Source organism: Oncorhynchus tshawytscha, linkage group LG01 (genome assembly GCF_018296145.1).
Source record: "Oncorhynchus tshawytscha isolate Ot180627B linkage group LG01, Otsh_v2.0, whole genome shotgun sequence".
Lineage (NCBI taxonomy): Eukaryota > Metazoa > Chordata > Actinopteri > Salmoniformes > Salmonidae > Oncorhynchus > Oncorhynchus tshawytscha.
The window spans coordinates 5654377-5678033 of NC_056429.1; the positions used below are offsets into that span (position 1 = coordinate 5654377).

Here is a 23657-nt window from a genome sequence, read left to right on the forward strand (position 1 = left end):
GTGCATATAAGTATGCCCTTAATGTAATTCTGAATTCTAATACACTACATCCACAGTGTGATTTCAAATTATTACTTCTTTTTTTATGTCAAATTAACTATTATTGTATTTTGTTGAATTTATATAACATTCCAACCTTGTTTAGTATTATATAGTCCAATTGTGGCAGGATTCCACTATTGCTATCCGTTTGCATCAGTTTCCATGGGCATTATGGGGGACCTTTATTTTGAAGGCAAACTGTCGATTCCGCGGATGATGTTCACAACTCGCACATCAAATTGACCGTGTTACCCCTCGATCAAACATTTAGGGATTTTGCGCAAAATAGTACACAGGATCATCTCGATATGTGTGCAACAACAGTTCCAATATTCACCTTCTGCTACCATTTCAGTCCAGCCGTCAAGGCAGTTTCCAACACCCAGCACTACAGTACCAGTCAAAAGTTCGGAAACGCCTTCTCATTCAAGGGTTTTTCTTTATTTGTACTATTTTCTACTATGAAATAACATGGAATCATTTAGTAACCAAAAAAGTGTTAAACAAATCAAAATGTATTTTAGATGTAAGTGAACGGATGATCTCCGCAAATGTTGTCCCCACCGTGAAGCATGGAGGAGGAGGTGTTATGGTGTGGGCGTGCTTTACTGGTGACACTGTCAGTGATTTATTTAGATTTCAAGACACACTTAAGCAGCAGGGCTACCACAGCATGCTGCAGCGATACGCCATCCCATCTGGTTGGCGCTTCGTGGGAACATCATTTGTTTTTCAACAGGACAATGATCCAACACACCTCCAGGCTGTGTAAGGGCTATTTGACCAAGAAGGAGAGTGGAGTGCTGCATCAGATGACTTGGTCTCCACAATCACCCAACGGTTTGGGATGAGTTGGACCACAGAGTGAAAGAAAAGCAGCCAACAAGTGCTCAGCATATGTGGGAACTCTTTCAAGAGTGTTGGAAAAGCATTCCACGTGAAGCTGGTTATGAGAATGCCAAGAGTGTGCAAAGCTCTCATCAAGGCAAAGGGTGGCTGCTGTTTAACTGTGACGATCTGAAGGATCAGGTGAAAGTGGGTCTGCTCTACAGTGTGCTCTCTCTCGTAGAGGGGGAGAGCGGGAAGTCGGCTGTTTTATGGCGGTCGTAAAATACGCTGCCCCTATGCTCTGTAGTGTTCGAGATTGGAATGTAAACTGTGGAACACAGGGAGACACCTGGACATCAAAAGTTTAAATAATTAAACAATATTTATATTTTTGAGAATGTGGGAGTGGTCCGTGGACACTTAAGGGACAGTCATGTCGAGTGTGTTTCATTTGGGGATCTCATGAAGGACAGGAAACACACATTATTGTGTATCTGGTTGTGTACATCTTTCAATTATGGGGTTTACATGTAAATGTTGTGAAAAATATATGATTAAATTAAACCTTTATCAAACCACTGTACCAACATTGCAGACCATTCTTCACAACACAATTTGCAAACATTTCTAAAACCTGTTTTTTCTTTGTCATTATTATATTATGTGTGTAGATTGAGAGGGGGAAAAACGATTTTATACATTATAGAATAAGGCTGTAAAGTAACACAATGTGAAAAAAGTCAAGGGGTCTGAATACTTTCCGAATGCACTGCATATTGCGTCTTATGAAATTGCCATGTTTTAGCGTGCCAATGAATGACAAGGAGTTGACAAGATAGCAGAAACCGACTGACACCCAGGCTGTAAAGGGTCTGAAAGTCTTCAGAACATGGGCAGGACCAGGATGTATCACTGTTAATGACCTCGGTTGTTCCTCCTTCAAGAGAGACAGATGGTAGATAGAAGGTGGCACAACCCTGAACCATGTCTAGATGACTCTTAAATATCCCTGGTAGAACCCTTCTACTGAGTTGCTGCTGCTGCTGCTGGGGGACAGACACTGGCTACATACCAAATGGATCTATATTACCTATAGGGTACACTACTTTAAACTAGAGGCCTATGGGGCCTGGTCAAAAGTAGTGTACTAAATAGTGACTAGGGTGTCATTCAGGCCTCAGGCACATTCTTTCACTGGCGTCATTCAGGCCTCAAGCATACTGGTACATGCATCACTACACAGTTTAAACTGAATGGTTGAAGTGCTCTTAACCTGTGCAATGTTTACATATTCACCTTAGATTACAGGAAGTACGAGGCGTTTACGATTATGAGGATGTAATAAAGTGATCGTGACTCTAATCTGAGCTATTTGTCCATATTGATCATGTAAATAGTGATACTGATGCTGAGCTACACTTGATAGAGGTTCAATCAGGAGTATAAATGAGAAAACCCCAGTAGGAAGTATTTTTGGAGGTTGATAAAACAATTCTTAAGTGGAATTCAAACTGTAGGGCCCAAATGAGTCAAGTGAAGCTGAGATGAGTCGTTGAATTGAAACAACTCTTACTGTAGGGCCCAAATGAGTCAAGTGAAGCTGAGATGAGTCGTTGAATTGAAACAACTCTTACTGTAGGGCCCAAATGAGTCAAGTGAAGCTGAGATGAGTCGTTGCATTGAAACAACTCTTACTGTAGGGCCCAAATGAGTCAAGTGAAGCTGAGATGAGTCGTTGAATTGAAACAACTCTTACTGTAGGGCCCAAATGAGTCAAGTGAAGCTGGGATGAGTCGTTGAATTGAAACAACTCTAACTGTAGGGCCCAAATGAGTCAAGTGAAGCTGAGATGAGTCGTTGAATTGAAACAACTCTTACTGTAGGGCCCAAATGAGTCAAGTGAAGCTGGGATGAGTCGTTGAATTGAAACAACTCTTACTGTAGGGCCCAAATGAGTCAAGTGAAGCTGAGATGAGTCGTTGAATTGAAACAACTCTTACTGTAGGGCCCAATTGAGTCAAGTGAAGCTGAGATGAGTCGTTGAATTAAAACAACTCTTACTGTAGGGGCCAAATGAGTCAAGTGAAGCTGAGCTGTACACCGGACGTGCTACCTGTCCCAGACCTGCTGTTTTCAACTCTCTAGAGACAGCAGGAGTGGTAGAGATACTCTCAATGATCGGCGATAAAAAGCCAACTGACATTCACTCCTGAGATGCTGACTTGTTGCACCCTCGACAACTACTGTGATTATTATTATTTGACCATGCTGGTCATTTATGAACATTTGAACATCTTGGCCATGTTCTGTTATAATCTCCACCCGGCACAGCCAGAAGAGGACTGGCCAGAAGAGGATAGCCTGGTTCCTCTCTAGGTTTCTTCCTGGGTTTTGGCCTTTCTAGGTTAGGTTTTCCTAGCCACCGTGCTTCTACACCTGAATTGCTTACTGTTTGGGGTTTTAGGCTGGGTTTCTGTACAGCACTTTGAGATATCAGCTGATGTAAGAAGGGCTATATAAATACTTTTGATTTGATTTGAGTTGACCGATGAACAACCCTTTTAGGTTCTGGACATCACCTTGTTTTCTAAGAGGTGCTATACCTTAAATAATCAAATGATGCATAGTTGGAGGAGGCACGACACTGTCTCCCGTTATGAATATATAGTATTTATTTCAAGTCCAAAGTTAAAAACATAGTTTTTTTTTTTCATTTTTTAACATTTACATTCAGAATAAAGGAAATAATAGATAGTAAAGGGGACTTTTGAAAGTGGTTGAATTTCCTTAGACAGGGCTGGAATAAACCCAAATCTGGGGCACTGTACAATAACATGTTAGAGAACCCCCCCCCCTCTTGGCAACGAAGAGAAAATGTTGCTGTTTTAAAGCTAATTTCCTGCAATTCTTCAAATTTTGCAATGACTTATGCCATGTTCTTATGTTATCTGATTACCCAGTCGGTAATCTGTCCCTGTCAATAGACATGTTTACCATGTCTCAATAAAGATGTCTGACATCCTCCTTCTGATGGGTGTGAACTGACAGACACAGATTAAACAATGCCATTATAAAGGAGGCCGTCAAGCAGCACTCTGCACTTTTACCTGAAGCCCACTTCTCCTGGACACTAACTATGGGGTGGACAACTCTGTGGTTGTGTGTTCTCGCTCTGCCACTAACGAGCGCCATCCAGGTGAAAGCCAGGAAAGGTAAGACGATACACGATCATTTTGGAAATAGCAGTGATTTATTTCGATCTATGCAGACAAAGACAAACAGTCAAACATAGAAATAGATACTGTATAGAGATGGCGTTAGATTAAGTTTCTGTCTATTTCAAGTCAACTGTCAGTCAAGAACAGACACATTTGTTATTATGGACCATTTTGGTTGCAGCAAATCTGAGTGCCGTCTGTCTAGGAGTGTCATATTTTTAAATATCTTGATTCACAATACAATTGGATATTTTGAAATACATGCTGTGTTATGTACAGTTTACAGTAAAGTTATAAATTGTGTCTCTTTCTGATTCCATACATTTAAAGTGGGTAACGCTTTCTGTTTTCGTCTCCTCAGCGCGCCAGTCCAACCATGTGAACAGCATCTGCAGCACCTGGGGCAGAGAGCACTTCAAGACCTTCGATGGAGACGTGTACCAGTTCCCAGGGACGTGTGAATACAACCTGGCCTCCGACTGCCACTCTGAGTCCTACCAGGAGTTCTCTGTGCACCTGAAGAGGAACGAGGCTACTGAGGCTGAGGGGAACCCTACGGTCAAACACGTAGTGGTCACTATCAACGACCTGGTCTTCCACCTGACCAAGACTCAAGTCGCGGTCAATGGAGAAATGTAAGTTTTCCACAAATGTTTTATGTTAGGTGTCCTCTAATTCATCAGGGAAGTCACACTGAGATTGACATCATTATTCAAGTGAGCCATGAAAAAATCAATTAGACTGTCATAAAAAATAAAATAATGTATTGATATCTATCTATCTATCTATCTATCTATCTATCTATCTATCTATCTATCTATCTATCTATCTATCTATCTATCTATCTATCTATCTATCTATCTATCTATCTATCTATCTATCTATCTATCTATCTATCTATCTATCTATCTATCTATCTATCTATCTATCTATCTATCTATCTATCTATCTATCTATCTATCTATCTATCTATCTATCTATCTATCTATCAATTCAATTCAATTCAATTCAAGGGCTTTATTGGCATGGGAAACGTGTTAACATTGCCAAAGCAAGTGAGGTAGATAATATATAAAGTGAATATATAAAGTGAAATAAACAATAAAAATTAACAGTAAACATTACACATACAGAAGTTTCAAAACAATAAAGACATTACAAATGTCATATTATATACATATACAGTGTTTTAACAATGTACAAATGGTTAGAGGACACAAGATAAAATAAATAAGCATAAATATGGGTTGTATTTACATTGGTGTTTGTTCTTCACTGGTTGCCCTTTTCTCGTGGCAACAGGTCACAAATCTTGCTGCTTTGATGGCACACTGTGGAATTTCACCCAGTAGATATGGGAGTTTATCAAAATTGGATTTGTTTTCAAATTCTTTGTGGATCTGTGTAATCTGAGGGAAATATGTCTCTCTAATATGGTCATACATTGGGCAGGAGGTTAGGAAGTGCAGCTCAGTTTCCACCTCATTTTGTGGGCAGTGAGCACATAGCCTGTCTTCTCTTGAGAGCCATGTCTGCCTACGGCGGCCTTTGTTTCTAAATATTCTATCAATCTATCTATCTATCTATCTATCTATCTATCTATCTATCTATCTATCTATCTATCTATCTATCTATCTATCTATCTATCTATCTATCTATCTATCTATCTATCTATCTATCTATCTATCTATCTATCTATCTATCTATCTATCTATCTATCTATCTATCTATCTATCTATCTATCTATCTATCTATCTATCTATCTATCAATTCAATTCAAGGGCTTTATTATTATCTATCTATCTATCTATCTCTCCATCTATCTATATATCTATCTAACATTTCCTCTCTGTAAAAAGTAATGGATTTATATTATGCTGTTACCTATTCCCATCTGAGACAGTACTCTGACATATTTCCAGGGATTCCATTTTGAATTCAAAGGATTTAACTGTATTTTGTGTCTGTTTGTTGTTAATTGACACGTTGCTACATTTCTATGTCATCTCTATCATTAATTATGTTCTCCGTCTTTATTCCCAGTGTAACTCTGCCGTACTACAATGGAGGAGTCCAACTGGAGAGGAATGCAGTTTACACCAAACTCTACTCCAAGGTTGGCCTGGTTGTCATGTGGAACGGAGAAGATGCCGTCATGGTAAGCTTTTATAAGAATCAAAACGTTACTTAGAAGAATGCATACAGAAGTGTATTTATTTATTCGCTTTGTAAGAATCAATAAGTTCACTGAATTTGACTGCTGTCATTAAACAGTGAACAGTGTAAAACGAACCCGTGCACATGCACTGATACCACGTGTGTGACTGTGTGAGCGTGAAGTCTTGTATCTCATCTCAACATCTGCGCTGCTGCTCGTGGCAACGGCATTTCTCTGAGTCTACCTTGGAAAATAGTTGACCCATCACTGTTTGCGTTAGGTGGAGCTGGACACGGAGTATACCAACCGTACCTGTGGTCTCTGTGGAGACTTCAATGGCCTTCCAGTCCACAATGAGTTTGTTCATAACGGTGAGCATTTATAAGAATTATTAGCATCACGAGTCATGAACATTATAACATGTATAGTCATTTATAACACAATCATTTATATTAATATGTACAAGTATTTATAATAGCTTATTCCTGTAAGGTTTTATGGTGTTAAGTAAAATCAATATATTCCAAGTGGCTAATATTATCATTTATTACATGTATAGTCACTTATAACGACTTTGTAAGCATTTATCTAAATATTTATAATGACTTATTTAGTTGTTATTATTACCATGCTATTTATTAATATATTCTAAGTGACTGTTTTATATTCTCACATCAAGTAACATCTTCATAATTTCACCCAGGTTGTAAGTTCATTAATATACATTTATACACATTTATATGCGTTTCTAATCACTTATTGATGAAGGATGACATCGTTTTATTTCCGTGCAGGTCGTAAAGTGAGCCCCATTGAGTTTGGAAACAGACAGAAGGTCCACAGGCCCAACGAGGATTGTGAAGACCCCTATGAAGAGGAAGAGGAAGATGAACCTGCAGACGTTCAGCCTAAAGAGGACACATGCAAGGAGTTTGTAAGTTCTACCTCCAGTCTGTTCAGCCTGACAAGTAGACTACAGTATTTCACTTCACTTCATTCTATTGATGTATTTGACTGCCATATGGAACGAATTAAGTTCAGATCTGGCATAATATTATTATTGCAACTAACAACCTCCTTCTCCTTCTTTTCTCCCTCTTCCTCATCCTTTCCTCCTCCTCCTCCTCATCTCCTACTCCTTCTCTCCCTCCCTTCCACCTCTTCTCCCTTCAACTTCTCCACCTCCACCTCCACCTTCCCCTCCTCCTCCTCTCACTCCTCTTCCACCTCTACCACCTCCTCCTCTTCCTCCTCTCCCACTCCTCCTCCTCCTTCCCTTCCTCCTCCTCCGCCTCCTTCCACTCCTCCTCCACCTCTAACTCTACTTCCTCCTCCTTTCCCTCCTCCTCCACCTCTAACTCCTCCTCCTCCTTCTCTTCCTCCTCTCCCACTCCTCCTCCTCCTCCTCTCCCTCCTCCTCCACCTCTTCCTCCTCCTCCTCTACCTCTTCCTCCTCCACCTCTCCCTCGTCATTCACCTATACCTTCTCCTCATTCACCTCTTCCTCCTCTTCCTCCTCATTCCTCCTCAGCATGCCCAGTGTGACCAGCTCCTGCGCTCACCGTTGTGGAGCTCCTGTGGTGCGGTTGTGAACGCTGAGCCCTACATCCAGGCCTGTGTTCAGGACCTGTGTGGCTGCAGCAACACTTCTGATAGCTTCTGTGTCTGCAGCACCCTGGCAGAGTACTCCAGACAGTGCTCCCACGCCGGGGGACAGCCACCCCACTGGAGAACAACAGCCTTCTGTGGTAATGGGACATCTCAATAACTGTCTGGGTGTTCAGGAACACATTTACTGGATGACAGTAGAGTTGTAGATAAAAAAGTCACATGCAAAAAATAACTCTTTATTGTCCATAGTCAGCTTCAGATCACACAAATGTCTTCAAAAAATTAAATAAAATATTGATATACACATTTACATATAATAATGAAATGCACTATAATTTATTTCCTTTGTTTTCTTAGACAAGCAGTGTCCGTTCAACATGGTCTATCTGGAGAGTGGCTCTCCCTGCATGGATACCTGTACCCACTCAGACACCAGCTCACTGTGTGAAGAACACCTGATGGACGGCTGCTTCTGCCCTCACGGTCAGCCTTTAACCAGAACACACCTCAATGTATCAGTATAACAGTGATGATAGAGATCTAAATCACACCTCAATGTATCAGTATAACAGTGATGATAGAGATCTAGAACACACCTCAATGTATCAGTATAACAGTGATGATAGAGATCTAAATCACACCTCAATGTATCAGTATAACAGTGATGATAGAGATCTAGAACACACCTCAATGTATCAGTATAACAGTGATGATAGAGATCTAGAACACACCTCAATGTATCAGTATAACAGTGATGATAGAGATCTAGAACACACCTCAATGTATCAGTATAACAGTGATGACAGAGATCTAGAACACACCTCAATGTATCAGTATAACAGTGATGACAGAGATCTAGAACACACCGCAATGTATCAGTATAACAGTGATGATAGAGATCTAGAACACACCTCAATGTATCAGTATAACAGTGATGATAGAGATCTAAATCACACCGCAATGTATCAGTATAACAGTGATGATAGAGATCTAGAACACACCTCAATGTATCAGTATAACAGTGATGACAGAGATCTAGAACACACCTCAATGTATCAGTATAACAGTGATGACAGAGATCTAGAACACACCTCAATGTATCAGTATAACAGTGATGATAGAGATCTAGAACACACCTCAATGTATCAGTATAACAGTGATGATAGAGATCTAAATCACACCGCAATGTATCAGTATAACAGTGATGACAGAGATCTAGAACACACCTCAATGTATCAGTATAACAGTGTTGACAGAGATCTAGAACACACCTCAATGTATCAGTATAACAGTGATGATAGAGAACTAGAACACACCTCAATGTATCAGTATAACAGTGATGACAGAGATCTAGAACACACCTCAATGTATCAGTATAACAGTGATGACAGAGATCTAGAACACACCTCAATGTATCAGTATAACAGTGATGATAGAGATCTAGAACACACCTCAATGTATCAGTATAACAGTGATGATAGAGATCTAGAACACACCTCAATGTATCAGTATAACAGTGATGACAGAGATCTAGAACACACCTCAATGTATCAGTATAACAGTGATGATATTTTATATTTAGTCATAATACACATTTCATGATGATAGAGAACTGGTGACGTTAGTAACACGTTGTCTGTTTTCACCACTCTGTAGGGACTGTGGTGACGTTAGTAACAGGTTGTCTGTTTTCACCACTCTGTAGGGACTGTGTTAGTAACAGGTTGTCTGTTTTCACCACTCTGTAGGGACTGTGTTTGATGACATCTCAAAGAGGGGGTGTGTCACTCAGGACCAGTGTCAGTGCAAACACGACAAAGTTTACAACTCTGGAGAAGTATTCAGACAGGACCGTGAGGAATGGTGAGCCAAAGGTTTCAGGGTCTGTCACCATGATCCTTGGTCCTGTAAATTACTTCATAATTTTTCCTGTGTCTGTGATTCAGTGTCTGTCATCATGGTCAGTGGTCCTGTAAAAGTCTGCCCAGCCCTGCTACATGTGCCGTTGAGGAGGGTTCACAGGTTTAGACTTAAAGTGCTCAATGTAACTGTACTGTTAAAATAACAAGTTACATTAAGACAGACGTCGTAACTTTCGGGTACTTGGTTTATCCTGTAAATGACTTCATCATGTGTTCTGTGTCTGTGTCTGTGTCTGTGTCTGTCTGTGATTCAGTGTCTGTCATCATGGTCAGTGGTCCTGTAAATGACTTCATCATGTGTTCTGTGTCTGTGATTCAGTGTCTGTCATCATGGTCAGTGGTCCTGTAAAAGTCTACCCAGCCCTGCTACATGTGCCGTTGAGGAGGGTTCACACGTGACGACCTTCGATGGGAAAGCGTTCACCTTCCATGGGGACTGTTACTACCCCTTAGCCAAGGTGGAAAGCAAGGTAACTGACAATTACACTATACTTTTCTGGAGAGACAATCTAGATGAGAAGTGGATGACATTTTATATGTCACAACGTTTTCTCATCATTTTTGTTTTGTTTTCCCTTCTCTGTTTCAGGATGAAGTCAGTCCAAAGTTCACTGTACTGGTCCAGCTGGTTCCCTGTATAAGACAGAAGTTTGACACTTGCCTCAAGAGTGTTGTGGTCTTGCTAAACAATGATAGAAACAACGTGAGTATTTCCTTCATTAAAAGACGGAGATTTGACATATACACTTGAACATATACACATGTATATTATACAGTATCTCTGTGTATTTACAGTCAGGTCCAAATTAAAAGGCATCCTTGATAAAGATGAGCAAGAAAGACTATTAAATGAAGCTCTTTGTCCACACACACCAATGGTGGGTTTGGTGTCAAAAAGGAGGATCATATGCAAAACAGAGCCTGATTCCTGCTGTATAAAATGGTGGTGGATCTTTGATGTTATGGGGCTGTTGTGCTTCCACTGGTCTGTATGGGAGGAATGGTCTAAGATACTTCCCAATGTGTTCTCCAATCTCCTAAAACCTTGTAGAGAAAGGCTCAGTGTTGTTATTCTCGCAGGGTGAGGTATTGAAAAATAATGAAAACAGAGGTGCCAATCATTTTGGATCTGACTATAAGTACTTACATGTAAGTGAAATGTATATACTGCACAGCTAGTCTTGTGTTGAATAGGATTAGTTGATTGTGGCTGTTGTTTTCTTTTCCAGGCTTTGGTGATTACCGCCGATGGGAAAGTCAGCCACAATGCACAGATCACTCTGCCTTACAACACAGGTGGGACATGGAATAATGAACAATAAGGCCTGAGGGGGTGTGATATATGGCCAATATACCATGGCTAATGGCTGTTCTTGGGCACGACACAACTTCCCTTACCAATGGTACATTGGTCATATACTACAATCCCCCAAGGTGCCTTACTGCTGTTATAAACTGGTTGCCAACATAATTAGAGCAGTAAAACTAAATGGTTTGTCACCCCGTCTGATATACCACATCTGTCAGCCAATCAGCATTGAGGGCTAGAACCACCCAGTTTATAATAAAGATTATGCACACTTTTCTAAGTTATGAAAGTGCAACCAGTAACATGTAATGAAACATAGAATGAAACATTCGCCTGTATAGATATCAACTGTCTAAATCTATTTATTATTACATGGTATTTCCAAAGCCATTGACACAGTAATAAGTACAGTAAGGTTTAGTGTGATTAAATAGATTTTTTTTAATAAAAAATGAATCATGTTTAATTGAATGATTATTACCCCCAAACCCCCCGTTCTGTTCCCAGCTGACATTAGTGTACGGTGTCTATATCAGGACAACCTCTGTCTCAGCAGGAGCTCTTTCAGTCTTGTTCTAAGCTGACATTAGTGTACAGTGTCTATATCAGGACAACCTCTGTCTCATCAGGAGCTCTTTCAGTCTTGTTCCCAGCTGACATTAGTGTACGGTGTCTATATTAGGACAACCTCTGTCTCAGCAGAAGCTCTTTCAGTCTTGTTCCCGTCTGTCATTAGTGTACGGTGTCTATATTAGGACAACCTCAGTCTCAGCAGAAGCTCTTTCAGTCTTGTTCCCGTCTGTCATTAGTCTATTTGTTTTTCTTCCCATAGCTGACATCAGTGTGTTCAAGCCGTCGTCCTTCCACATGATGCTCCAGACCAGCTTTGGGCTGCAGGTTCAGATCCAGCTGGTCCCTATCATGCAGGTCTATGTCACCCTGGACGAGAGCTACAAGACCAAGACACAAGGTAAGTTAACTCCCAAGTTGTAGGCATATAGCTCTGAAGGTGAGCAGATATCAGTTATGTAAGGAGTTTGAATTCTACTTGTAATAAATGTAAATGTAATGTAATGAAATGTAATAAACATGGGTAATCTTAATCACCAAGGCTCATTAAAATAGTAAAAACAGCAAGAAAGTACAAAAATGTTGTTGATTTCTGTTTGGTGTAGGTTTATATGGTGTTGATTACTGTTTGGTGTAGGTTTATATGGTGTTGATTACTGTTTGGTGTAGGTTTATATGGTGTTGATTTCTGTTTTGTGTAGTTTCATATGGTGTTGATTACTGTTTGGTAATAGTTTATATGGTGTTGATTACTGTTTGGTGTAGGTTTATATGGTGTTGATTACTGTTTGGTGTAGGTTTATATGGTGTTGATTACTGTTTGGTAATAGTTTATATGGTGTTGATTACTGTTTGGTAATAGTTTATATGGTGTTGATTACTGTTTGGTGTAGGTTTATATGGTGTTGATTACTGTTTGGTGTAGGTTTATATGGTGTTGATTTCTGTTTGGTAATAGTTTATATGGTGTTGATTTCTGTTTGGTAATAGTTTATATGGTGTTGATTTCTGTTTGGTAATAGTTTATATGGTGTTGATTACTGTTTGGTGTAGGTTTATATGGTGTTGATTACTGTTTGGTGTAGGTTTATATGGTGTTGATTACTGTTTGGTGTAGGTTTATATGGTGTTGATTTCTGTTTGGTAATAGTTTATATGGTGTTGATTACTGTTTGGTGTAGGTTTATATGGTGTTGATTTCTGTTTGGTAATAGTTTATATGGTGTTGATTTCTGTTTGGTAATAGTTTATATGGTGTTGATTACTGTTTGGTGTAGGTTTATATGGTGTTGATTACTGTTTGGTGTAGGTTTATATGGTGTTGATTACTGTTTGGTGTAGGTTTATATGGTGTTGATTACTGTTTGGTGTAGGTTTATATGGTGTTGATTACTGTTTGGTGTAGGTTTATATGGTGTTGATTTCTGTTTGGTAATAGTTTATATGGTGTTGATTACTGTTTGGTGTAGGTTTATATGGTGTTGATTACTGTTTGGTGTAGGTTTATATGGTGTTGATTTCTGTTTGGTAATAGTTTATATGGTGTTGATTACTGTTTGGTGTAGGTTTATATGGTGTTGATTACTGTTTGGTGTAGGTTTATATGGTGTTGATTTCTGTTTGGTGTAGGTTTATATGGTGTTGATTACTGTTTGGTGTAGGTTTATATGGTGTTGATTACTGTTTGGTGTAGGTTTATATGGTGTTGATTACTGTTTGGTGTAGGTTTATATGGTGTTGATTACTGTTTGGTGTAGGTTTATATGGTGTTGATTACTGTTTGGTGTAGGTTTATATGGTGTTGATTTCTGTTTGGTGTAGGTTTATATGGTGTTGATTACTGTTTGGTGTAGGTTTATATGGTGTTGATTACTGTTTGGTGTAGGTTTATATGGTGTTGATTACTGTTTGGTGTAGGTTTATATGGTGTTGATTACTGTTTGGTGTAGGTTTATATGGTGTTGATTTCTGTTTGGTGTAGGTTTATATGGTGTTGATTACTGTTTGGTGTAGGTTTATATGGTGTTGATTACTGTTTGGTGTAGGTTTATATGGTGTTGATTTCTGTTTGGTGTAGGTTTATATGGTGTTGATTACTGTTTGGTGTAGGTTTATATGGTGTTGATTACTGTTTGGTGTAGGTTTATATGGTGTTGATTACTGTTTGGTGTAGGTTTATATGGTGTTGATTACTGTTTGGTGTACGTTTATATGGTGTTGATTACTGTTTGGTGTAGGTTTATATGGTGTTGATTACTGTTTGGTGAAGGTTTATATGGTGTTGATTACTGTTTGGTGAAGGTTTATATGGTGTTGATTACTGTTTGGTGAAGGTTTATATGGTGTTGATTACTGTTTGGTGTAGGTTTATATGGTGTTGATTACTGTTTGGTGTAGGTTTATATGGTGTTGATTACTGTTTGGTGTAGGTTTATATGGTGTTGATTACTGTTTGGTGTAGGTTTATATGGTGTTGATTACTGTTTGGTGTAGGTTTATATGGTGTTGATTACTGTTTGGTGAAGGTTTATATGGTGTTGATTACTGTTTGGTGTAGGTTTATATGGTGTTGATTACTGTTTGGTAATAGTTTATATGGTGTTGATTACTGTTTGGTGTAGGTTTATATGGTGTTGATTACTGTTTGGTAATAGTTTATATGGTGTTGATTACTGTTTGGTGTAGGTTTATATGGTGTTGATTACTGTTTGGTGTAGGTTTATATGGTGTTGATTACTGTTTGGTGTAGGTTTATATGGTGTTGATTTCTGTTTGGTGGAGGTTTATATGGTGTTGATTACTGTTTGGTGTAGGTTTATATGGTGTTGATTACTGTTTGGTAATAGTTTATATGGTGTTGATTACTGTTTGGTGTAGGTTTATATGGTGTTGATTACTGTTTGGTGTAGGTTTATATGGTGTTGATTTCTGTTTGGTGTAGGTTTATATGGTGTTGATTACTGTTTGGTAATAGTTTATATGGTGTTGATTACTGTTTGGTGTAGGTTTATATGGTGTTGATTACTGTTTGGTGTAGGTTTATATGGTGTTGATTACTGTTTGGTGTAGGTTTATATGGTGTTGATTACTGTTTGGTGTAGGTTTATATGGTGTTGATTACTGTTTGGTGTAGGTTTATATGGTGTTGATTTCTGTTTGGTGAAGGTTTATATGGTGTTGATTTATGTTTCTATTTCTTCTAGGTCTGTGTGGGAACTTCAACAAGGTTCTGTCTGATGACATGAAGACCCCCCAGGGTATTGTGGAGGGAACAGCCTCTTCATTTGGGAACTCCTGGAAGGCTAATCCTACCTGCAGAGACAGAGAGGAGAGGCTGGACGACCCCTGTTCCCTCAGCGTGGAGAATGGTAAGCCCTCTTCACTAACTCTTTAATTGAAGGTTAACCCTTACATAACTCAATGAAAAGCAGAACATAAGCATTTCATAAATGTTTATGTCAACAACCGCAGTATCATGTCGTTGGATTCAAATCGAGGCAGGAAGCAGCAGTTTATACTGTATCAGATATATTTGAACTCTTACTATGTTCTGTTTACTCAGAGAACTATGCTAAACATTGGTGCTCCATGCTAAGAAGTTCTGACAGCACCTTTGCCAAGTGCCATGCCATGGTGGACCCCGAGCTTTACTACAAGGTAATACATTTTCTATAACTGTAACTGTTACATTTCATTGAGTTACATCTGGTTTGGAATGCTCACAATTATACATATTTGTCCTGAACTTTCTTGCTGTTTGTAATACTGTTTGTTATGCGAAAGCTCTGGCCAATGAGATTTGTTATATATTTATTATGTATGGAACATTTACTTAAACTTGATATTTTCTGCAGCGATGCACGTATGCTAGCTGCAACTGTGAGAAGAGTGAAGACTGCCTGTGTGCCGTCTTCTCCTCTTATGTGCGAGACTGTGCTACCAAGGGAGTGGTCCTGTCGGGCTGGAGAGAGAACGTGTGTGGTAAGTGATTTACACTTCTCATATTTATGTCTTGTCGTATATTGGTGAAAGGAGATGACAGTATAGGCCTCTCCTGACTACTAATGAAATGTTCACTGATATTCTCATTAGAATATATGCATTCTGCAAATGGTTCTAATGCCATCGCTAGAAGTATGGGAGACAGGGGACAACCTTGGCGGATTCCACTGCCATTGCAAAAAGTAGGGGAGACATGGGGTAACCCTGACAAATTCCCCTACTCAGTGGAAATTGCGGTGCCCGGTCAAACGGTTGTGTATGTTTGCAAAAGTTTTTATTTTATTGTGATGTCAACTTTTACCTGTTATGGCTGGGGCTTCCGCTAGCAGAACGTTTCGACAACATCCAGTGAAATTGCAGAGCGCGAAATTCAAAAGAAATATTTGAAATATTTAACTTTCATACTATCACAAGGTAATACACCAAATTAAAGTTTAACTTCTTGTTAATCCAGACACTGTGTCAGATTTCAAAAAGGCTTTACGGCGAAAGCAAACCATGCTATTATCTGAGGACAGAACCCCAATAAACAAACACATGACAGTCATATTTCAACCCGCCAGGCGCGACACAAAACTCAGAAATAACGATATAATTCATGCCTTACCTTTGAAGATCTTCTTCTGTTGGCACTCCAATATGTCCGAGAAACATCACAAATGGTCCTTTTTTTCGTCGTTATTTCTCCAAAATGTCCATTTATTTTGCGCAATTGATTCAGAAAAACACTGGTTCCAACTCGCCCAATATGACTACACATTATCGAATAAGTTACCTGTAATCTTGGTCCAAACATTTCAAACAACTTTCCCAATACAACTTTAGGTACTTTATACTGTAAATAATTGATCAAATTTAATACGGAATAAACCATGTTCAATAGTGGATAAAAAATGAAAGTGGAGCGAGTGCCAGGTCGCGCTCCCCAAACACAACTGTATACCAGACTCGACCCTCGTTCTGAACAGCCATACTTCTTCATTACTCAAAGGAAAAACATCAACCAATTTCTAAAGACTGTTGACATCTAGTGGAAGCTCTAGGAACTGCAACCAGATCCCTCAGAAATGTAGATTCCCATAGAAATCCAATTGAAAACATGGTCACCTCAACAACAACAAAAATTCCTGGATGGTTTGTCCTCGGGGTTTCGCCTGCCAAATAAGTTCTGTTACACTCACAGACATTAGTTTAACAGTTTTAGAAACTTTAGAGTGCTTTCTATCCAAATCTACCAATTATATGCATATCCTAGCTTCTGAGCCTGAGTAGCAGGCAGTTTACTTTGGGCACGCTTTTCATCCGGACGTGAAAATACCGCTCCCTATCCCAAACAGGTTAACAACACTTAATTACTTAATCCTCTTCCTTCCTGGAGTAAAATAGAGCCTTTAGTAAAGTTTTCCAACACTGCCAATTTTAACTTTATCCAACACTTTCCATATTTCCCTACAAACAGACAAATACATTGGTAACTGCCCAGCGTCTCAAACCTACTCTGACCAGCTCCAGAGATGTCAGCTGACCTGTAGCTCCCTGGCCAGCAAAAGCCAGGGTTGTACCAACGACTTCCTCCCCGTGGATGGTTGTTCTTGCCCGGACGGACTTTACATGGATGACAGGGGCACCTGTGTACCCATGGACAAATGCCCCTGCTTCCACAACGGGGTCCACATCAAGCCTGGGAAGTCCATCAACATTCAGGAGGAACACTGGTAAGAGACTGTTTCCATCTAATAAAGTGTCTAGCTACCTATTTAAGTGACTACTTACCTACCTACCTACCTACCCATCTACTTATTTACCTAATTTACCTACCTACCAAAGCAGCAAATTTATCATATTACCTGCTAGTATAAAAAGTACACAGTACTGCAATGTTACTCCAATATTGAAATATCTCTTGGCATCATGTGTGTTCTTCTAGTGTCTGCAACAATGGGAAGCTTCACTGCCGTTCCTGGAAGATGCGTTCAGAGAGTAGTAAGTAGCCTTTCTGTGTCCCCTTTCTGTGTCCCCCGTTCAGAGAGTAGTAAGTAGCCTTTCTGTGTCCCCCGTTCAGAGAGTAGTAAGTAGCCTTTCTGTGTCCCCTTTCTGTGTCCCTCGTTCAGAGAGTAGTAAGTAGCCTTTCTGTGTCCCCTTTCTGTGTCCCTCGTTCAGAGAGTAGTAAGTAGCCTTTCTGTGTCCCCTTTCTGTGTCCCTCGTTCAGAGAGTAGTAAGTAGCCTTTCTGTGTCCCCCGTTCAGAGAGTAGTAAGTAGCCTTTCTGTGTCCCCGTTCAGAGAGTAGTAAGTAGCCTTTCTGTGTCCCCTTTCTGTGTCCCCTTTCTGTGTCCCCCGTTCAGAGAGTAGTAAGTAGCCTTTCTGTGTCCCCCGTTCAGAGAGTAGTAAGTAGCCTTTCTGTGTCCCCCGTTCAGAGAGTAGTAAGTAGCCTTTCTGTGTCCCCCGTTCAGAGAGTAGTAAGTAGCCTTTCTGTGTCCCCTTTCTGTGTCCCCCGTTCAGAGAGTAGTAAGTAGCCTTTCTGTGTCCCCCATTCAGAGAGTAGTAAGTAGCCTTTCTGTGTCCCCCGTTCAGAGAGTAGTAAGTAGCCTTTCTGTGTCCCCGTTCAGAGTAGTAAGTAGCCTTTCTGTGTCCCCGTTCAGAGAGTAGTAAGTAGCCTTTCTGTGTCCCCCGTTCAGAGTAGTAAGTAGCCTTTCTGTGTCCCCCGTTCAGAGAGTAGTAAGTAGCCTTTCTGTGTCCCCCGTTCAGAGAGTAGTAAGTAGCCTTTCTGTGTCCCCCGTTCAGAGAGTAGTAAGTAGCCTTTCTGTGTCCCCTTTCTGTGTCCCCCGTTCAGAGAGTAGTAAGTAGCCTTTCTGTGTCCCCTTTCTGTGTCCCCCGTTCAGAGAGTAGTAAGTAGCCTTTCTGTGTCCCCTTGCTATTCATATCCCATTAATCCTCTGATGTATACAGTATTGTACCTAGACTTGGGTTCTAATACTATATGAGAGATCATTTCAATTACTTGAGTCCAGGACTAGGCTTAAATCTGTTTTAAACCGGCCCTGGAAGTATTTGAAATATATTATTTGAACCCAGATCTAATTTGACAACTTATTGTGTAATAATAATGAAACTGCTTCTGTTACAGCCTGCCAGTCGCCGAAGGTGTTCGTGAACTGCTCCAATGACCTGGGAGTACAGTGTACACGGAGCTGTAGGAACCCGGATTTCATGGACTGTGTGAGTTGACTTGTTGACTTCCATTAGTACCTGAACTAAGGGTTGACTTCTTTATTTAATTCCCGTCTCTCTCCTTGACCACAGTTCTCCGCAGAGTGTGAGTCTGGGTGCAAGTGTCCCACGAGTCTGTGGGAGGATGGGAAAGGCATGTGTGTGAATAAACATGAATGCCCATGCAGCCATGACGGATTCCTCTACGCCCCAGGAAAACAGATCCCAAACGGATGTAACACTTGGTGAGTTATTCAGGTTTTATGGTTATACGCTACTTTCTGATCAAAAACGATACAATGTGAGGTTATGCGGTATGATATGACGTTATATGATACAATACCATATAAAAAGGAATGGAGATGAAAATGAAATGGAATGAGATTTCAGGACACGAGATGAGGGCTTCCTTCATCCTCTCTAGCTAATGTGATCAGGATTGTATTTGAAGAGGATTGTTGACTTAGTGTCTCACATACTGTACACATGTAGCACCTGTAAGAGTGGGAAATGGGAGTGCACAGATAAGAAGTGCCCAGGAACCTGTACCATCTACGGCAGTGGCCATTACAAAACCTTTGATGAGCGCACGTATGGCTTCCAAGGAAAATGTGGCTATGTGGCTGTCCAGGTAATTAATGCTTATCAGGACATTTCAATACAATGCAATACATTTCAATTCAATTGTGATGTGTTTTTATACAAAAAAACATGTTTGTATAATAGTACTGCTATTGTCTTCTATATTACCAACTAATCATTTAAATGTCAAAAGTCTCATTTGGTTTCTAAAGTACTCTCTCCCTCTGTCTCTCGTTAAGAACAAATGTGGGAACCGGCCTGTCCAGGACAAATTCATGGTGATCACAGAGAACATACCGTGTGGAACCACAGGCACCACTTGCTCCAAGTCTGTCAGGGTTCAACTGGGGGTAAGACTGGACAAGTGATACACTCCAACAGGCTGGTGGCACCTTCAATGGGAAGGATGGGCTCATAGTAATGGCTGGAACGGAATGAATTGAATGGCATCAAATGCATGACTGGTTTTGATGTGTTTGATACCATTCCATTTACTCCACTCCAGGCTTTATATTGAGCCATTCTCCTTTCTATACCCGTTGGATCATAATGAGAGATCGTTTGACATTCATGCATACAAAAAAATATATCATTTTGCATTATTTAGCAAATGCTCTTATTCAGAGCGACTTATTCAGAGAGACAGTACAATTAGTGAATTCAACTAAAGGAGGTTAAATCACCATCACAATCATTGCAAGTAAAACTTTCTTCCAAATAGCCACTAACTGCAAAAATCAGTACGACATTCAAGACATTTTTTTCTTCATATAAAGCTTTATAAAGTGTATTGTCTGTCACATTTTTGCAAAATTCCGGTAACTTTCCCCAAATTCCCTGTTTTTCCAGAAATCATAATTGCAAATGTTCTGAAATTACAAGGGAATAAGGAGGAAATCGTTGAATCTTCCAACAAGGATTTCTGGAAAACCTGGGATTTTGGGGAAAAACATTTCAGCCCTAATTGTCTGTGAACAGGAAGTGATAAATCCTTATCCTTACAGAGAACAGAGCTGAAGCTATCAAAGGGAACCCATGAAGTGGTGGACCTAGAAGTGGGCTCTCAGATCCAGTACCGAGTGAGGACAGTCGGTCTGTACCTGATTGTTGAGTCAGACATCGGGATCGCAGTGCTGTGGGACCGTAAAACTACCGTCCGCATCGTCCTGGAGCCACAGCATAGTGTACGTTTAGTGTTGAAGGGTTAACACATAGAGAACCTGTGATGAAATAGATGAACAAGACATCAGACATCAGAGTGCATTTTGTTTTGCTAACAGCATAGTGTAAGGTTTCACATAGAGAGCCTGTGATGAAATAGACTTGAAAATAGATGAACAAGACACCAGACATCAGAGTGCATTTTGTATTGCTAACAGTGATTGATTTGGTACAGTACCACTATGTTTGCCTTATCGTTTCTATGTGTCTATAGGGAGCAGTGTGCGGCCTGTGTGGGAACTATAATGGAGAAGGCAGAGATGACTTCACCACACAAGGTCAGATGATAGTCAGCAGCCCTGTGGAGTTTGCTAACAGCTGGAAAGTGTCAAGCACTTGTCCCGATGCAGAAAGCAACGTGGACCCATGTGGAGCCAGACCCAACCGTCACAACTGGGCTAAGATGCAGTGCAGCATCATCACCGGAAAGACTTTCCAACTGTGTCACAAGAAGGTACAGTGCTGAAACAGATTGCTATGTATAAACCGTACAGCTAGAAACCAGGTGAAAGGTTCAGACAGAACACTGATAGGATGGTGGACAGTCAAACTTCTGAACCAAAAAATACACCCAAATCGTTTTAAACATTGACTTTCTTGTCATCCTCGATGATTTTATTCATGAACATGTCTGTTGTTATATGTGTTTTGAATAATTCTCTAAGAAACAAAAAAATAATAATACAGTATTAGTGCATCATGTGTGTTCTCTCTGTATGTGTTTTACAGGTAGACCCTAGTCTGTACTTTGAGAACTGTGTGAAAGACTCCTGTGCCTGTGATACTGGCGGAGACTGTGAGTGTTTCTGTACAGCTGTAGCAGCCTACGCCCAGGCCTGCACCGAAGCTGGAGTCTGTGTTGCATGGAGAACACCAGAAATTTGTCGTAAGTACAACACATTTCTTTGGGGTTCATTATGCTTGTGTCCCAAAGGTCACACACTTCCACTGTTTGACTGTCAGGCTTGGCATTGAAATGATTTGGCATGTCTGGTGTAATTTGAATGATTAGAATTTACAATGCTAAGTAAATGAATATGCTGTTGAAAGAACCCAAACATGGTGACAATGTGAGGATGTGGATCTAAAGTATATTTTAGCTGGTTGGTTTAAATAGATATCTTAATGTGTAACATTACAGTGGATGATTTTGACCAGGGTACATAGGGTTCTGATAAAAAGTAATGCACTTCATATGGAATAGGGTGCCATTTGCTGAGGGCAATGTGTATTCAGTGTATGAACCTGTACGTCTTCCCTTTTGTAGCTGTGTTCTGTGACTACTACAACGATCCAGGTGAATGTGAATGGCATTACAGCCCTTGCCACACACCTTGCTTCAAGACCTGTCTGAATCCAAATGGGACCTGTGACAACCCTCTTCCCAATCTGGAAGGTGAGGCAGCATGCTATTTGATTTGATTGGCATCAGCCTGCATGTTTGTTCCATATGCACGTGCCCTTCTTTGCAAAATATCCATTTGTTTTTCTTAACCTCAACTTCATTACATGTAATAACTCAATCAAAACAACTAAATCACAAGGTCTTCTTTTTAGGTTGTTACCCACAATGCCCTCCAGATAGGCCAATATTTGATGAAGAGACCGGGGAGTGTGTTGAGGAATGCCCACCAACAGGCCCATCAACAACAACCCCCCAGACAACCACACCAACACCAACAACAACACAGTGGACACCAACAACTACCACATTGACAACAGAACCTCCAACAACAACACCAATGCCACCAACAACAACACAAACACCACCAACAACCACACCACCACCAACAACAACAACACCAATGCCACCAACAACAACAACCACACCAAAGCCAACAACAACCACACCAATGCCACCAACAGCAACCACAAAAATACCAACAACAACATCACCAATACCACCAACAACAACACTACCACCAACAACAACCACACCAATACCAACAACAACAACACCAACAACCACACCAATTCCACCACCAACAACAACAACACCAATACCACCAACACCATCAACCACAACAACAACAACAACAACAACAACAACACCAACAACCACACCAATACCACCAACAACAACCACACCAATACCACCAACAACAACAACACCAATACCACCAACACCAACAACAACAACAACACCAATACCAACAACAACACCAACAACAACAACACCAACAACAACCACACCACCAACACCATCAACAACAACAACAACACCAACAACAACAACACCAATACCAACAACAACACCACCAATACAATCAACAACAACAACAACAACAATAACACCAACAACAACAACACCACCAACAACCACACCACCAACACCATCAACAACAACAACAACAACAACAATACCAACAGCAACAACGCCAATACCAACAACAACACCAATATCACCAACAACAACAACACCAATACCACCAACACCAACAACAACAACAACACCAATACCAACAACAACACCAACAACAACAACACCACCAACAACCACACCACCAACACCATCAACAACAACAACAACAACACCACCAACAACAACACCACCAACACCATCAACAACAACACCAATACCAACAACAACACCAACAACACCACCAACAACCACACCAATTCCACCAACAACAACAACACCAATACCACCAACAACAACACCAATACCAACAACAACAACAACAACACCAATACCACCACCAACAACAACCACACCAATACCAACAACAACACCAACAACAACAACACCACCAACAACCACACCACCAACACCATCAACAACAACAACAACAACACCACCAACAACAACACCACCAACACCAACAACAACAACACCAATACAACCAACACCAACAACAACAACAACAACACCAATACCACCAACAACAACACCAATAGCAACATCAACAACACCACCAACAACAACAACAACAACACCAACTCCTTCAACAACAACACCAGCACCAACAACACCACCACCAACAACA

At 40.3% G+C, this 23657-nt stretch overlaps 1 protein-coding gene across 1 annotated transcript in view; it reads left to right on the top strand.

The window, feature by feature from the left end:
- Positions 1-3991: 3991 nt before the first annotated feature.
- Positions 3992-23657, top strand: part of LOC112237056 (mucin-2-like) — a 34941-nt gene continuing 15275 nt past the window's right edge. The window contains exons 1-26 of the mRNA XM_042327631.1: positions 3992-4082; positions 4450-4723; positions 6132-6246; positions 6527-6617; positions 7041-7180; positions 7778-7994; positions 8215-8340; positions 9606-9720; positions 10099-10249; positions 10369-10482; positions 11009-11075; positions 11921-12058; positions 14862-15026; positions 15221-15315; positions 15513-15639; positions 17120-17375; positions 17588-17643; positions 18785-18876; positions 18961-19112; positions 19360-19498; positions 19689-19799; positions 20454-20633; positions 20885-21124; positions 21400-21556; positions 21938-22066; positions 22228-23657. The exon at positions 22228-23657 is cut by the window's right edge and continues 87 nt beyond it. Coding sequence (XP_042183565.1) covers positions 4007-4082; positions 4450-4723; positions 6132-6246; positions 6527-6617; positions 7041-7180; positions 7778-7994; positions 8215-8340; positions 9606-9720; positions 10099-10249; positions 10369-10482; positions 11009-11075; positions 11921-12058; positions 14862-15026; positions 15221-15315; positions 15513-15639; positions 17120-17375; positions 17588-17643; positions 18785-18876; positions 18961-19112; positions 19360-19498; positions 19689-19799; positions 20454-20633; positions 20885-21124; positions 21400-21556; positions 21938-22066; positions 22228-23657 — 4953 coding nt within the window. The 5' untranslated portion in view covers positions 3992-4006. The remainder of the gene's footprint in view (positions 4083-4449; positions 4724-6131; positions 6247-6526; positions 6618-7040; positions 7181-7777; positions 7995-8214; positions 8341-9605; positions 9721-10098; positions 10250-10368; positions 10483-11008; positions 11076-11920; positions 12059-14861; positions 15027-15220; positions 15316-15512; positions 15640-17119; positions 17376-17587; positions 17644-18784; positions 18877-18960; positions 19113-19359; positions 19499-19688; positions 19800-20453; positions 20634-20884; positions 21125-21399; positions 21557-21937; positions 22067-22227) is intronic.